This window comes from Equus przewalskii, chromosome 30, assembly GCF_037783145.1.
Source record: "Equus przewalskii isolate Varuska chromosome 30, EquPr2, whole genome shotgun sequence".
In the NCBI taxonomy this organism is placed as follows: domain Eukaryota; kingdom Metazoa; phylum Chordata; class Mammalia; order Perissodactyla; family Equidae; genus Equus; species Equus przewalskii.
Window position 1 is genome coordinate 2,180,300 of NC_091860.1, and position 15,834 is coordinate 2,196,133.

The 15,834-nt window shown below is 35.3% G+C and overlaps 1 protein-coding gene across 6 annotated transcripts in view; it reads left to right on the forward strand.

Annotated features, from left to right (window-relative positions):
- The window catches only part of CUL2 (cullin 2), a 97,353-nt gene that overhangs the window by 76,864 nt on the left and 4,655 nt on the right, over positions 1-15,834 (forward strand). For all 6 annotated transcript variants that reach the window (XM_070601635.1, XM_070601638.1, XM_070601634.1 and 3 more), the window contains 8 exons: positions 476-583; positions 1,317-1,376; positions 2,349-2,477; positions 2,586-2,672; positions 3,648-3,800; positions 4,095-4,172; positions 9,749-9,815; positions 15,394-15,596. In XM_070601635.1, the coding sequence (XP_070457736.1) occupies positions 476-583; positions 1,317-1,376; positions 2,349-2,477; positions 2,586-2,672; positions 3,648-3,800; positions 4,095-4,172; positions 9,749-9,815; positions 15,394-15,596 (885 nt within the window). The remainder of the gene's footprint in view (positions 1-475; positions 584-1,316; positions 1,377-2,348; positions 2,478-2,585; positions 2,673-3,647; positions 3,801-4,094; positions 4,173-9,748; positions 9,816-15,393; positions 15,597-15,834) is intronic.

The following is a 15,834-nucleotide window of genomic DNA, read 5'->3' on the forward strand; positions in this document are numbered from 1 at the left end:
CCTCTTTTGTACTGCTAGGTATTTCTTCCCTCTGAGATGTGGGAAGTTGTACTGCTTAGCTCCAGGGGTCTTTATTCACAAATACTGGCTTTTTAACTCTCTCTCAGCCTTCAGTGGCGTGGCAGGCAGTTTTTGTTTACGCAATCTTCTATGAAAGTGATCGGCCTGGTAGTTGAGAGACTCTCTGTCACCCTGAAGATGCGGTGCTCCAGCACCAGGGAGAAGCGTGTATGTGGTGCTGCTTCTGGCAGAGGAACTGCAGTCCTGTGTGTCTGCTGCTGAACGGCAAGCTGATCTCAACAAAGTTCTAGATCTTTCAGGTCTTCTTTTCTAAAAACATTTTTGAGGGTGTGTGTGTGTAACGTGAATTTTTTGTGGAAAACTTGACTCTTAATTCAACAACTCTTACTAAAGCCTCATTTTATCCTTAAACTTCTTAAAATGTGGTTTTGTACTTTGTATTTCATATTTTTAGATGCCAACACTATTTGTGGAATCAGTTTTGGAAGTACATGGCAAGTTTGTTCAACTTATCAACACTGTTCTGAATGGTGATCAGCACTTTATGAGTGCGTTGGATAAGGTAACTTTTTAATACGTGTATGATATCTATGTGTATAATTCTCTTTATTTAATCATTATCCTTCAGGCAGTTTCAGAATTAGGGCTTCTAATTATGTGACTTCTGATCTAGACATGGAGATTAACCTTAACTAACTAATATAAATGTGAAAGTCAAAAGAGAAATAACTTAACTTTTGAATTAATAGCTGAATGGTTAAATTGATTGCTTCAGTTATATGGGAATTGAATTTCTCATGAATATGCTCTGTAAGGGAAATTGTTAATAAACTAGTATCTTCTGAAAAATACATGTATAATTTTAATATTCTTTAGTACTGATTTTTCCTTTGAATATAATACTTAGGTTACTATATTGAATAACATTAGAAAGAAAGATAAGTGCTGTATTTTACAAACTTTGGAATTTTGGTATACTTTAAAGGAAATTTGCTTCCATGGTTGTTGTAAGATTTTTTAAAATGTAGTCTTATTTTATCTGTGTTCAAATAGCAATAATTAGTTACTGAGACTATCTTTCAGTAGGAACAGGATATATGCGTGTTATGTAGTTATCATGAGGGACAGAGAGGAACTTACCCTGTGTTAACGTGAAACAACATTAACGAGCTGTGGCCGAGATACCATGTGTTGTGGGGGAGTAATATTCGGACGCACAGACTATAGCGTATACTGAGCCCGCTGTGCTTCTGCCCTGTCGCTGGTGCCTAATTACTGGCCTGTGTTTTATTTAGGCCCTTACGTCAGTTGTAAACTACAGAGAACCCAAGTCGGTTTGCAAAGCACCTGAATTGGTAAGTTTGATGGTTGCTCAAAAGTAATCTCATGAAAAATCAGTACTGGAAAATGAAAACTGAGGAGAATGTCAAATTAATTTGTTTTTGTAGCACTTTTCAGAAAAATAGATAAAATTTATTAACAATAAAAATGATTATCTACTTTATGTGTAATTTAGCATTTGTTTAAGAAATGCAATAGGCCATAGCTGAAGGAAGTAACTGAAGGAAAAAGTATTCCATTTTACAAAGTTTAGGTTTTAAAGTATGTCTGCTTTGAAATAATTTGCATTACTTCTCATGGAGATTTTGGTTTATCTGAAATCTAAAGAGAATTTGATGATAAATTTTTGATAACCTTTAAAGGAAACTTGCTTAAAAGATTGCTGTAAGATTTTTAAAAAGTGCTTGTTTAATGTCAAAAATGATGGAACCTCTTGGGGCTGGCCTGGTGGTGTAGCAGTTAAATTTATGTGCCCCACTTCAGCGGCCTGGGGTTCTTTGGTTTGGATGCAGGGTGCAGGCCTATGCACTGTTTATCTAGCCATGCTGTGGTGGCATCCCATGTATAAAGTAGAGGAAGATGGGCATGGATGTTAGCTCAGAGCCAGTCTTCCTCAGCAAAAAGAGGAAGATTGGCAGCAGATATTAGCTCAGGGCTAATCGTCCTCAAAAAAAAAAGGAAAAAAAATTACAGAACCTCTCAAATCTCACCTAGGTGTTCTTTTGAAACTTATGTTACTTATATCAGTTGCTTTATTGGTCACTATGTATTGATTAGATTTTCGACTTGTTTATAGTTTTTTATTTACCTTATGACATATATTTTAAGTTCTTTAGTACATGTCCATGATTTTTTAAACATAAGCTGTAGGATGGCAAAGACCCTGTCCATTGATCTTACTTTGTATTGTTGCCACTTTGCCTCCTTTGAGGCATGATTTGTGCAGAATGGACTTTTATAAAATTTACTATCAATTTCTATTTGAGCTTGCTAAGTACTGTGACAACTTACTAAAGAAATCGGCGAAGGGGATGACTGAGAATGAAGTAGAAGACAAGCTCACAAGCTTCATTACTGTCTTCAAGTATATCGATGATAAGGATGTTTTTCAAAAGGTAAATTGTGAATAGAGAAGTTTTTTTGTGTTTTAGTCAGCTTTGATTTCTTTTTGAACTTTAAATCACCAGAAAGGAAGTAATCTTAAAAAAATTTTTTTAATATAGTTCTACGCAAGGATGCTGGCAAAACGTTTAATTCACGGGTTGTCTATGTCTATGGATTCTGAAGAAGCTATGATCAATAAATTAAAGGTAATGTAAGCCTTTGATCTGATAGTGTCCTAGAAATTATGCTACTAGCACATAAAGATGTTCCTTGCAGCATTTTATGTAGTAACAAGAAATAATGCATCAAAAGGTGACTGGTTAAATGTGTAACGGTATATTCATATGGTGGGATATGCAAAAGGACAAAATCTTTCTCAATGTATTGATATAGAATCATCCTCAAGATAAGTAGTGTTAATGGTACAAAAGACTTGTATTACTTAATGAATACACCTAAAATATTCCTTTGAGTACAAGTTTTGGAGTGCAGTTGGATTTTTCAGTTCATTTTTACAACTTTTTAGCTTACACACTGATGCTGTAAGTAGTAGCTGATTCATATTTATCCTGAGTTATTCAGTAGTTGATAATTTTCCTGTATATAGTAGACTTTGACTATAATATATGGTCCTTTTTAAATATACCAAAAAATAACTTTTAATTTTTAAAGGAAATTTTACACAAAGCTTTTTATATCCCAACATTAGAGATCCCAATTTTCTGACCTGGTGATGACAGTTATTCATTACTCAGTAGATGGCATTAAAAATATGCCTAAGTATCCTCCTTATTAAAATTGACTACTGGATCTACTGTTCCCAGTTATCTTTTGTGTGCATTTGATACTGTCTGTAAACCTTATGAGGTATCTGAACGGAAGGTAATGGAGCATTTTGTATGTTGAAATAAGATATGTGGATTTATAAAAAAGTTTTTGTTTTAAAGGGAAATTTATTGTTGCATAAATTTGTGTTTTCGTTTACTTATTTAATCTACATTTAGAAAGGAAGGAGTTTTTGAAAGGTTTTGAGTAGCTGCTTTGGGTTATGAATAATACAGGCCTTTCGTATGAGCATGCAAATAGGAACTTTGACCATAGACCTGGCAATAACAACACATTCTTTTTAATCATTATATATATTTTTTAATTTTATGTTTTTTAAAACGTTTTTTTTACAGCAAGCTTGTGGCTATGAGTTTACCAGCAAGCTACATCGGATGTATACAGATATGAGTGTCAGTGCTGATCTCAATAATAAGTTCAACAATTTTATCAAAAATCAAGACACAGTAATAGATTTGGGAATTAGTTTTCAAATATATGTTCTGCAGGTATGAATATCTGTTTTATTTTGGGCGTTTACTAATCATTTCAAATGCTCTCCTACAAAGAATTAATAAATGGATGCCTGATTACATTTCTTTCAATTAGTGGATTATAGCTTCTAAAGCTACGTGTTATATTGATTTGGAATGAATGTGCCACAACAGTAATGCTGATGCATTTTATCAACATGTTGAGGAAGGAAAAAAGGTGCTTTAGTTGCTTAAATCATTTTGTTAATATTTACTTTCAAGTTAGATGTTTATCTGTTTAACTTTTTTATTTTACTCTTTTCCTTCTAGGCTGGAGCGTGGCCTCTTACTCAGGCTCCTTCATCTACATTTGCTATTCCCCAGGAGTTGGAAAAAAGTGTACAGATGGTAAATTTGCAGGAATATGTTAGAAGACCTAAGGAATTTTAATAATTGTCTTTATATTGTATCATTTTAAATATTTTTCCAAAGTCTCAAGGGCTTATGTGATATAAAAATATATTCACATTCAATAATTAAAAAGTATAGTTGGTCTGCTTTGTAGGAAGAATGTAAATTATTGTAGTTCCTAATATTAAAACTAAAATGCTAAGGATGTCATACGGTTATATATCAAAGCATCTCTTATTCTTAGTAAATCTTAATATTTGCTGTTAAGCAGTTTTAAATTACAAAAATTTTGATGTTAGAAGAAAGTTTAGAACCTAGTAGTTGAAACAATCATTTTCTAATTTTTCCTTTGAATTTTTAGCCTTTTTGTTTTGTTTTGTTTTGTTTGGTGAGGAAGATTGTCCCTGAGCTAACATCTGCACCAGTCTTCCTCTGTTTTGTATGTGGGATGCCGCCACAGCATGGCTTGGTGAGCAGTGTGTAGGTCCACGCCTGGGATCCAGACCTGTGAACCCCAGGCTGCTGAAGTGGAGTGTCCGAACTTAACTGCTATGCCACCAGCCCAGCTGTGAATTTTGAGCCATTTTTATACCTTGTTATCCTTTATTGTAATACTTATTTTTATTCCTGGGCTATAATTTAGGTAAATATATGTGGAATGTGAAATATTCTAGAAAAAAATGGATCGAAGTTGGAAAATTCAAGTAAAAGTTGCTTTAAAGTGTGACTAAATAGAAACCTTAGAGTATGACCCAAAAAGCTTTTCAAGAGACTTTAGGGACTGTGTTTTCAACACCTTTATGGCGATAGAGTCACAGATCCTGTGTCTTAGTCCCTTCAGGCTGCTGTCACACAATACCACAGACTGCGTGACTTATAAACAACAGAAGTTGATTTCTCACAGATCTGGAGTCTGTATATCTGAGATCAGGGTGCCAGTATGGTTGGGTGAGGGCCCTCTTAGGGGTGTAGACTTTCACATCCTCAGATGGTGGAAGGAGCCAGGGAGCTCTGTGGGGTCTTTTACTGTAGCACTGATCCGGTTCGGGAGGGGCTCCACCCTTGTAATCTAAGCACCTGCCAAAGGTCCCACCTCCTGATACCCTCACATGGGGCCTTGGGACTTCAACCGTGAGTTTCGAGGCGCACGGACTTTCAAACCATGGCACCATAGAGTGCACTCGTTTACAGTGTACAGTTTCAGTGATTCTTACTGTACTCACACAGTCGTGCAACCATCACCACAATTAATTTTAGAACATTTTTATTATCCCACAATTACCCCACAAGAAACCCCCTACCCATTAGTAGTCAGTCATTTTCCCTTCCTTCCTCCTTCCCCCACCTCAGCCTAGGCAGTCTGCTTTCTTTCTCTATAGATTTGCCTATTCTGGACATCTCATGCAGCATCATAATCATTAGTGACTGACTTCACTCACTCAGCATAATGTCACAGTTCATCATGTTGTAGCATATATCTGTAGTTTATTCCTTTTTGTTGCCAAATAATATTCCGTTGTATGGATGTACTACATTTTATTTATCCATTCATCAGTTGATGGACATTTGGGTGGTTCCACCTTTTTGGTATATGAGTGATGCTGCTGTGAACATTCATGTACAGGTTTTCAAGTGGACATATTTTCATTTCTCTTGAAACTGACCCTTTTTGATTTTTTAACTCAGCAAAAGAGGCTTCTTATTTCTTGAATGAACATTTCTTGAATGAACATTGAATGTAGCATTTTTTTTTAGAGAGAAATCATCATTATGTTTGAATAGTCCCTTATTTGGTCAGTGACTTGAGGTTGTGAACCAGTGAGTTGTGCATACATTTATGAAGTTTAAGATGAAAATGGTCTTTCATTATACTATTTCCTAGAGATGTTCACAGTGGGTAGTTTGAATCATTTTTTCAAGTAAATATATTATTTTTATTTCTTTCAAAATAACGGTTATAAATAACACAGTGTAGGTTCTGGAATCATAATTCCTAGTTTCAAATGTCTATTCTGCCATTTGCTATGCTCTGTGACTTCGGGCAAATAACTTTCCAATATCCTGTTAACTGGTAATAGTACTTCCTCAGAATGTTGGGAAGATGAAGTGAGATAGAGTAAAGTGCTTAGTCTGGTATATAGTAAGTGCTCAATGAGTGGTAGCTAATAGTAGAAGAGGTACTAGTTATAGTAATAGTGATAATGCCAGAGTTAGAGTAGTCTAAACAGCCGGGTAGCCTTCAAGCTACCAGGCATAAGGTAGACTTTCAGAATAGGAGTCTAATTTTGGACTTTTTGCATCTTCTTTGAAAAGGCGTGATAGCACAAAACATCTTAGAAACTATGTAAAGAAGAACATTTATTTGAATAGGCAGAGTGTGAGTTCATGTTTTTATGGATTTTTAAAAAGGATCAGTGCAAACTAGAAGCAGGGGACAGGGTAGCCAGGTAAAGCATTTTGATATATTTGTGACCAGGCAAGAGAAAGAAAACTGACCCTTCACCTTTGACAGTCTTAAAACTTATTTCTTAAGAGGCTGCTTTTCTGGTCAAAATTAAGGCAGAGAGTGGGGACTGGCAGAAATAAAGTTTCCTTCTAACTTTATATTGTTCTTCTCTCTCCCTTTGAAATAATTATTTTCCAATGGTAGTTTTTGTGTGTGTGTGTGTGTGTGTGTGTGTGTGTGTGTGTAAGACTGGCCCTGAGCTAACATCTGTTGCCGATCTTCCTCTTTTTGCTTGAGGAAGATTGTCACTGAGCTAATGTCTGTGCCCATCTTCCTCTATTTTATGTGGGACGCTGCCATAGCATGGCTTAACGAGCAGTGCTGGGTCTGCACCCAGGATCTGAACCCATGAACCCTGGGCCACTGAAGTGGAGTGTACGAACTTAACCACTGCACCACCAGGCCAGACTGGACCCAATAATAGCTTGTAAACCCCTTAAACTTTATTAATGTATGACCTTCATCAGGTTTCAGTTTCCTCATTTACAAACAGAAAGCAGATTTCTTTCTGACTAAAAATATGATTGCAAGAATACAGTTCTCTCCATTTGAATTTTCTCCAATTACCAGTAGAGGGAGTTTGTCCTTATATTTTTTTCTAGTAAATCCAAGTTTTCAATTACATAGGAATGAAAATCCATCTGTGTACTTAATAGTGTACATTTTTCACATGTAAATTTAATTCATCTTGCCTTGGTAACGTTTATATATTTTACATCTTAATCTTAAATAGAGCTGTTTATCACAAATTACTTCCATTTTACACTTATGTATCTTTTAAAACTATAGAAATTAAGCTTCAACTCAAAGTATTTTGCATGTTAGATCAATAAATCTTAATTGTTATACTTACTTTATACCTGGTCCACAATCCGGAATATCACTAAAGAAATGTAAAGTAGTATATATTGATGCAGCTCTCTCTTAGAAGTGAATAAACTCATTGAATATGAGACATTACTTTTTAAGGCCCTTTGAGTTCTAATTAACGGCGTCAGATGGTAATTGAAAGATGCTGTTCTTTAGCCTATTATTTACTTTAAAATAGGAAGTTTAGTCAAGATATATTTCTTACTAATAAACTCTAATAACACAATTATTTAATGATATAATTAAGCAAGTTTTACAACTTTTGTCTTTTAATACCAGTTGAATTTATAATATTCCCATTTAGAACTTAATCTTCTGTTCTTGACTAGCTATAGATATGAGAGTCTTTATAACCAGAGTTTAAATTTAAGGATAAAGGAATGTTTTCTTTTGACACGTCACTATAATCATCAGTAAAACTTGACTGATAGCACTAGATGCCAGGAGTATAAAGAGGTAAACGTGTGCCTTCACAGCTTGGAATGTACAGTCAGCCCTCCATGTCCACGGCTCCCCCATCCGCAGGTTCAACGAACTGCAGATCGAAACACCTGCACTAGTTGGGTCTGTACTGAACATGTACAGACATTTTTTCTTTGTCATTATTTCCTTAAAAATACACTATAACAACTATTTACACAGCATTTGCATTGTATTAGGTATTATAAGTAATCTGGAGATGATTTAATGTGTATGGGAGGATGTGCATAGGTTATATGCAAATACTACACCGTTTCCCATAAGGGACTTGAGCATCTTTCAGATTTTGATATTTGCAGGTGGGTCCTGGAACCAATCCCTGCAGATACCGAGGGCTGACTCTGCATCCTAAAGCTAGTTTTGCGTTTAAGTAATTTATGAAGAGCATTTTAAAATTTGGTTTTCTTAGCTTCAAAAATGTGTTATTTTGCTTTTGTCCACAAATTCATTGTAAATGTTTCATAATTAAATTGAGTGCTATAATAGTAATTGAACTTTATTGACACCCCTAGAGATTATTAATTTGTCAAAACATACTTCTGGGCTCCTTTTATGACATATTTTGATTTTCTCTTTGGATTAGAACCAGGCAGAAATATATTAAGTATTGCAGGTGCCAGTAATTTCCCATTTATCATACAAAGGGGTTGGTGGATTTGCTCATAGAGAACAGTCCTGCACCTTTGGAGGGAAACTTGCTCAACAAGCTTCAGCTTCCCAGGACTAGGCAGACTTGGAACACACCCCTGAAGGCGTTCAGTGACTCTCTTGGGCTGGCGGCTGTAGGCTTGTGTTGCAGGGAGTGGGCGTCGTGCTGCTGATGGGGCACAGGTTGCTGATGGCTTATTTAAAGTTTGGTATACAAATAAAAGCTTTAAGTATATTACGTATGGCACATCATGCTAAAAATGTGTCCACAGTTCTGAATTGTGACATGATGTATTTGGTTATTTTTCAGTTTTATAATGAAGTTGAGTTTTTACCTTTTTTACATTTTAGTGTCATTTTTTTCACTATATATGTGTACTAACTCTTTAAAAGAGCTCTGTATTTTTTGGACTGATGTCCTACAATTAACATTCAATCCAAGGAAGGAGTTTTTAAAATTTCAAAGCTACGTTAATAGAATGTTAAATTTAATTTTTTGCAATATTATCAACAAAAGCAGATACAAAGACAAGTACTCTGAAGCTTTGCTTGTATGAGTGTTTGACTTCAGGTGGAAGTTAGATTGTGGATGTCACCGTATGGGTAACCACAAAAGTACTAGTCAGCCCATCACTTCGGCAAGGGTATATGTTGGCAAATAGATTAGAAATAAAAGTATGATTTGTATTTTCATATTGAAATTTATATGATGGTGTTTTGGATCAGTAATTAGTATTTATAAAATCCAAATCGATATTCAAAAATGATAATCAATCACTGACTGTGTCATTTCTGAATTTATACAAAAAGTCACATTTACAGGGTCGTGGTTTAGAAGCGAGAACTCTGGACGAGGTTGTAAGTGAAAAGAGCTGGGCTAATATTTGTGTGCTCTTGGTCAGGGATGCACATGGGTGTGTGTTCTCATCTGTAACATGAGTAGGTATACCAGATGAGCTATAGTGTCTTTTCTAACATGAACTTTTTTTTTACTTTTTTAGTATAGTAATAGCCAAGTAAGTTGTGTTATAGTAGCTGAAAATAATTTGATATTTTTTCTTTTTTACAGTTTGAATTATTTTACAGTCAGCATTTCAGTGGGAGGAAACTTACATGGTTACATTACCTCTGTACAGGTAAAATGCATTAAATTATATCTAGTTTAATGAAATTTACCTGATATGCTTATGTTAATAATTTAGAAATTTCCTGTAGCCTAATTATAAGTTTTTTCTAATGATAGTTTAATTATAGTGCTTGTATTATTACTGCTTATTAAGAAAATTTCTGAATTTTATAATGGTTTATTACATTTATATAACAAACTACTTTTTATAGATATTAGAAATTTTATTTAGAAATCCAGACTTGATGAGTCTGATACTCCTGAAAACTTTATTTTCTCTAAATATGCCAGATCTCTTTAGAAATTTCATTAACTGTTATAGCGTTAGAAGGAGACCTAACCATTTGATTTTTATTTATGGTACTATAGTAAACTCAATAGTAAATCCTTTTTCTAGAATGTCTTAATTTCCAGTAGTTTCCAATTTTAGAAAAGTTTAATCAGAATCTAATAATTTCGTTTGCTTCTTTCTGGAACAGTGAGGTCCACTCATTTGACAATAGGATTTGTCATTCAGGAGCTGGATGGTTCTAGACTGTGTGTGTTGCTCTGAGTTGCCTGAAGATGTTAGCGAAAGCAGGCGCTCAGATTTGCTCTACTTTTGCTGAAGCTGTGCTTTGAGAAGTGCATTGAATCTGCTTTCTCTACAAGAAGGGGAAGGCTGTGTATGTTTGTCTCTCTTAGAAATGGTGCAAGGAAATCTGATCAGCTGCCATAACCCTTATTAGGAAATTCTTTGTATTCACTCACGTAAGAGAAATTGCATCTGAGTAATTTCTCTTAAATGCCATTTATTTAATTTACATTTGGAATACGAGATTTCATTATGTTAATAATACATATTAGTACATAGTAATTAGTACATAGTAATACATATTTATACAAATTTATCTTTATTGAACAAGCTGGGCATTTTAATTTTTTCAGTAGTTTGTGAAATAAAGAGATGTTTATTGGTATTTTTAGTAAGTAGTCACTTAGTAGTTGGCCTTTAATTTTACATCTTTTGTGAATGTTTTCTGTTTTCATTTAGTTAATATGATTGATTTTAAGAAGAAAACATTGCTGGACCAGCCTTTGGATAACAAAAAAACTGATATATCATAATGTTCTTGAATTTAATTTACTTCCCCTGACTATCGATCTTGGTGAATTTAAAGCTCTCTTGGTTATTCTCAGTGTTTCAGCAATAATCATCCTGTCTCCTGAAGTAATTTTAGTGAAGGGCTCACTTTTTTGGTGTTCAGCAACTAGTTTTATATAGGAAAAAAGAAAAAACTGTATATAGCTTTTGCCATTGGAATTTGACATGAAAACTGTTACCAATAACACCTAAATAGGAAAGAGAACAACTTTCTTTTTCTGTTTTTGAACTGTATTAAATTCCCAAGCTGATCTATAATAACCAGATTTTTGGAATTCTTGTTTGTTTTGGTTTGTTTTAGTGTTGTGTGTATGTATCTTAATTAAAGCCAAATAGTTTCTTCCTTTGGGAAAGAGATGTTAATGTTGTAAATTCATTTCTTGTTTTGAATCACTGAAGGCACCGAAGATATCTGTCATCTGTCAGTGAAAGTGTTGTGCAAAGTTTTATTTTGGTTTTGTTTCTCATTTATTCACTTAACAAGAGGTTCTCAAACACTACCCACCTTTAAGGTCCTTGTTCTGGAATCCCCACATTTGTCACAAAGCTCCAGGACTTCTTTAGAATGTTGGCTCTGATCCTGGACTGATCACTCAGTTCTGTTTTTTGAGAACACCTGTCACTCGTGCTTATACATATTGTCAAAATTAGTCCTTCCTAGTTCATTTCCACATTCCCAGGTATTTTTGTATTGTCATCCAGAGCCCACAAGTGGTTGGAGATAGGGGATAAAGTGGTCTTTGGAGGAATTTAGAATCAGAAGATGTAGGGATATTAGCCTCTAGCTGTAAACCTTGAGCAAGTTACTTAACTTCTCTGAACCTGTTTACTCATCTTTTATCTTTGTAAAATTCATTTATCAACTCAGAGAACATCTTCTGTGTTCCGAGTACTCCTGTATGCCACATACAGATAAAATACAGAGCCTCAGCCCTCAAAAAGCTCACATCTAGTAGGAGGACAGACAAGTAAATAATTGTAGTACAGTGTTTGGGGTGTTCTGATAGAGAGGCAAGCCCATGGTATTGCAGCATCCCATAGGTCAGTGGTAGCAAACAGCTGCAGGTGAGGAAAGGGTTCTCAGTAAATAGCTTCTGAACTCGGTTTTCAAGAAGGAATAGGACTTAGCTAAGATAGGCAAAGAAGATGTTGAGAGCTTATCACCAAGAGAGTAAGAATTTTAAGAAGTAAGCAATCTTCTGTATCAGATATGACAGAGAAACTGAATGAGAGAAAGAGGGAAATTCCATTGGATTTATGATTAGGACATTGGATAGAATTATTCTGAGAGAACAACTTGATGAAGAGAGGCAAATGCAGAACCTGGACACTGTTACACTGTCTGGATATAAATGAGTTTTATTTGTGGCCTCACAAGAAGTTATAGGAATCCCAGGTCAGTTGCTGAGAGAGAAGTGATAAATGATGAACCCAAGAGAGACACATCATCCACATAGAAACGTAGACGATGCATAAATAATTCATATGATTAGATCGCATTAACATTTAGTGAGCTGTAAATCATTATATGTGTTAGTATTATTTGCCAAAATGAAATCTGGCAAATTTGCCAAAATGAAAGTCACACCAGAATGTTGCACATACCCTAAAAGGTCGTGATTCTTTGTCATTGACTGAAGTTTTCTCGTTATTGATTTCAATACTTCAACAGCTAACATTGTGAGGGGTTTTAATATCTAATGTGCAGTCTCTGTTCAGATTTCCCTGATTATCCCTCAAGAGACTTTAATGCCTGTTTTTAAAGCAATCAAATGTCACTAATTGTACTTGGTTATTGTATCTCCCACATCCTTTCCCCGCCGCTCCTCCCGCTTTAAGCCCGCTCCAAGTACTGTTTGGAAAAGACCAGGGCAGTTGTCTTAGAGAACAGCGAGTGTTCTGGATTTATCAGATTATTTGCTTGGGAGGTATTTTATTTGTTTTCTATTCCCTGTACTTTCTGTAAAGTAGAAATTAGATCTAAAAGTTTGATTATATTTAGATTCAATATTGTTGGCAAGAATACTTCTTAGGTGGTCCTGTGTCCTTCATGTTGCATTACATCATAAGGCATGTAATGTCAGATTGTCCCACTGTTGGAGATACTATACTTGGTCACCTGGGTAAGGTGCTGACCAACAGCTATCTCTGTTGGAAAGATACTCTTTCCCTTTTTCAATTCGCACGTGACCTGAGGGGTGATACTTAGGTCCCATAGGAATACCTTTTTCCAGGAACAACCTTACCTAATGGTTTTAGCATTCCACTGGTGATTGTGGCTTGAATCAGTTATTTCATCACTGTTTGCAAATTAATAATATTCTGTTAATCATGCAACATTTACTAGCTGACATTCTTCTGTAAAGAAGAGCTTTCCCTTAGAGGCTAGGGAGCCGACAGGTCACGGGGGAGTAACTTGGATGAAACTCTTGGGAGAGTTCTGCCCACTCTTTATTTCCTGTAATTGTAAATACCACTTGAATTATGGTTGGCTTATTTTTTAAAGTATCTATGTATCAGAATGTTTTGTAGTTTGGAGTTTCGTAGAGTTTGCCAACCTATTCTGCAGGGTAAATGACCTCTTTTGTCATTTCACATGGCAGTAGTTAAATAAACCATCCAAATTTGGAGTTTCCCTCCCTGCCCCACATGTCCCTCTTTCTCCGTTTATTTCAGCTGTGGGCTGACTAATAAGAGCATGGTGCTGAACAAAAAGGGAAGAGGTCCATGTGCCCCTGATCCCAACAATTTATTGAAAAATAGCAACAACTACAAAAAAGGCATAATACAAAACTAACTAGTTTTCTTCTTTTTAAGGGTTGTAGAATGAACTTGATAATAAGTAAATGATACCTTGACCCCTTACTTGCATTGTCTCCTAATGCTCCTTGAATTCTGGTGGTAGTGAAAGACTGTTTTGTGTCACAGAAAACTCATTCTGTTTCCAAACCCATGGCAGTATCTTACAGCATCAGGGACATGTTGGCTGATGGTCCTACTTAATCTTCCAGGGGCTTGATGCATTGTTTCATACTTGTTTCTAGCATATGATTAAGCAGTCTGTGCACAAACAATATATGCAATTTATGTGATGTTTTGCTTCTTATCACATTTCCGAAACTTAAATGTTGAAATGAAAATCTTTAAAATACTCTTTATACTAATTGTTATGTTAGTAGGACACTCCTAATGATAATTTTTTACTTTGCATGAATTGGATATTCTAATTAATATATTAAGCCTCTTTTCACAAAAATTCAGAGAGAATTTTTTCTCTAGGTGTTCTTATTCAGATAATTTTGAAGAATATTTCTGAATATCAGTTTTTTCTGAAATAAGTTGAGGCATAATGAAAGTTAGATTAGGCATGTGTGGTATTGATAAGTTGGAGAATTGACTTATATCCTTTAAAATCTTTGTTACATAATGAATAAAGACAAGAAGCACAAAATCTTGATCAGAGTTACTAATTACTACTAACAGGGAGAATGCAGCCTCTGCAGTGAGTTCATGTGAAATACAGTTTCCTTGAGTTACAGTAGAGAGCTCTAAAACCAAATCTCATGCTGGTTTGGTTTATAAATCCATTAACAGTCAAATAATGCAGCCTGTGTGTGAGAGAGAGAGAGAGAGAGAAAATACAGTCACTAAACCACAATTGTATGCTTTAGGAAACTGCTCTTTGACTTGCGTTAACTTTTGTGTGTGTAACAGAGTGCATGCTTGTTTGTCATACTGTTTGTGACAAGCTTTTCAGTGTGCTGTCTCCCTGGGACGTTGCAGCACTGTAGTATGCCTAAACCTGCTGTATCTTTTGTAGCTCTCAGGGTAGTGTAGAGTTTAGAACATTTTTGTTCTATCAACCATTTCAACAAAATAATGGATCTGCCTGTTTGTCTCTCCTCCCGTTTGTATTTGCCTCTAGAAAATTACTGGGTAGAAAAATGTTATTTATGAGACAAAATAGCATTGTTAAATTTTGGCGAAATGACAGTTTAGGTGGAGCCGCAGAAGCATCTTCTCTGTGCTTGCAGACCTCCCTGTAGGCTTGAACCTTACCTGGGGTAGACCAGATGTACACAGCGTATGAGGCAGTTGCTACTTACAAGCTGTCATTCTCTCCCCTTTGTCTGTCTGTCCGTTTCTCCTCCTAGCCCCACGTCCTCTTTTTTTTTTCTGCCCAAGTCTTAGCCTTCCTATTAATATTTAATGACATTGTTCATACCTACTGGCAAAATTATGATAGCCTGACTATAATTCATACTACGTACTCAAAACTGATATCCCTCCCCTAATTACATTGCTAGCAGAAATGGCTTTACAACGATTTAATAAGTCCTTGGTTCTCTCTTTGAAGAGAAAAATATGCAAAATAATTATTACTCAAGTAATTTTGAAATGTTTCTTTGATCACTTTATTATCACTATTTTGTTTTAATTGTAGGAGAAGTTAAAATGAACTATCTGGGCAAACCATATGTAGCCATGGTTACAACATACCAAATGGCAGTTCTTCTTGCCTTTAACAACAGTGAGACTGTCAGCTATAAAGAGCTTCAAGACAGCACTCAGATGAATGAGAAGGAACTGACGAAAACAATCAAATCATTACTTGATGTGAAAATGATTAACCATGATTCAGAAAAGGTATGCGGTAATATTTCAAGAAATTTAAGTATTATAAACATAAAGCTTTTTCATGGGATGTTTGCAGTTTTAAAAGTAAGGTTATAGTTGTTAATGACCTTCGTACTTTGGAAAGTGCTTAAATGAGCTACATTACTCCAGACTCCTTACAGCTGTGAGCTGGAGGAGTCACAGAGATGGCTATATAAGTTGGTGCCTGCGTGCCCTTTCTAGTTTGATTTTCTTTGTCCTGTACTAT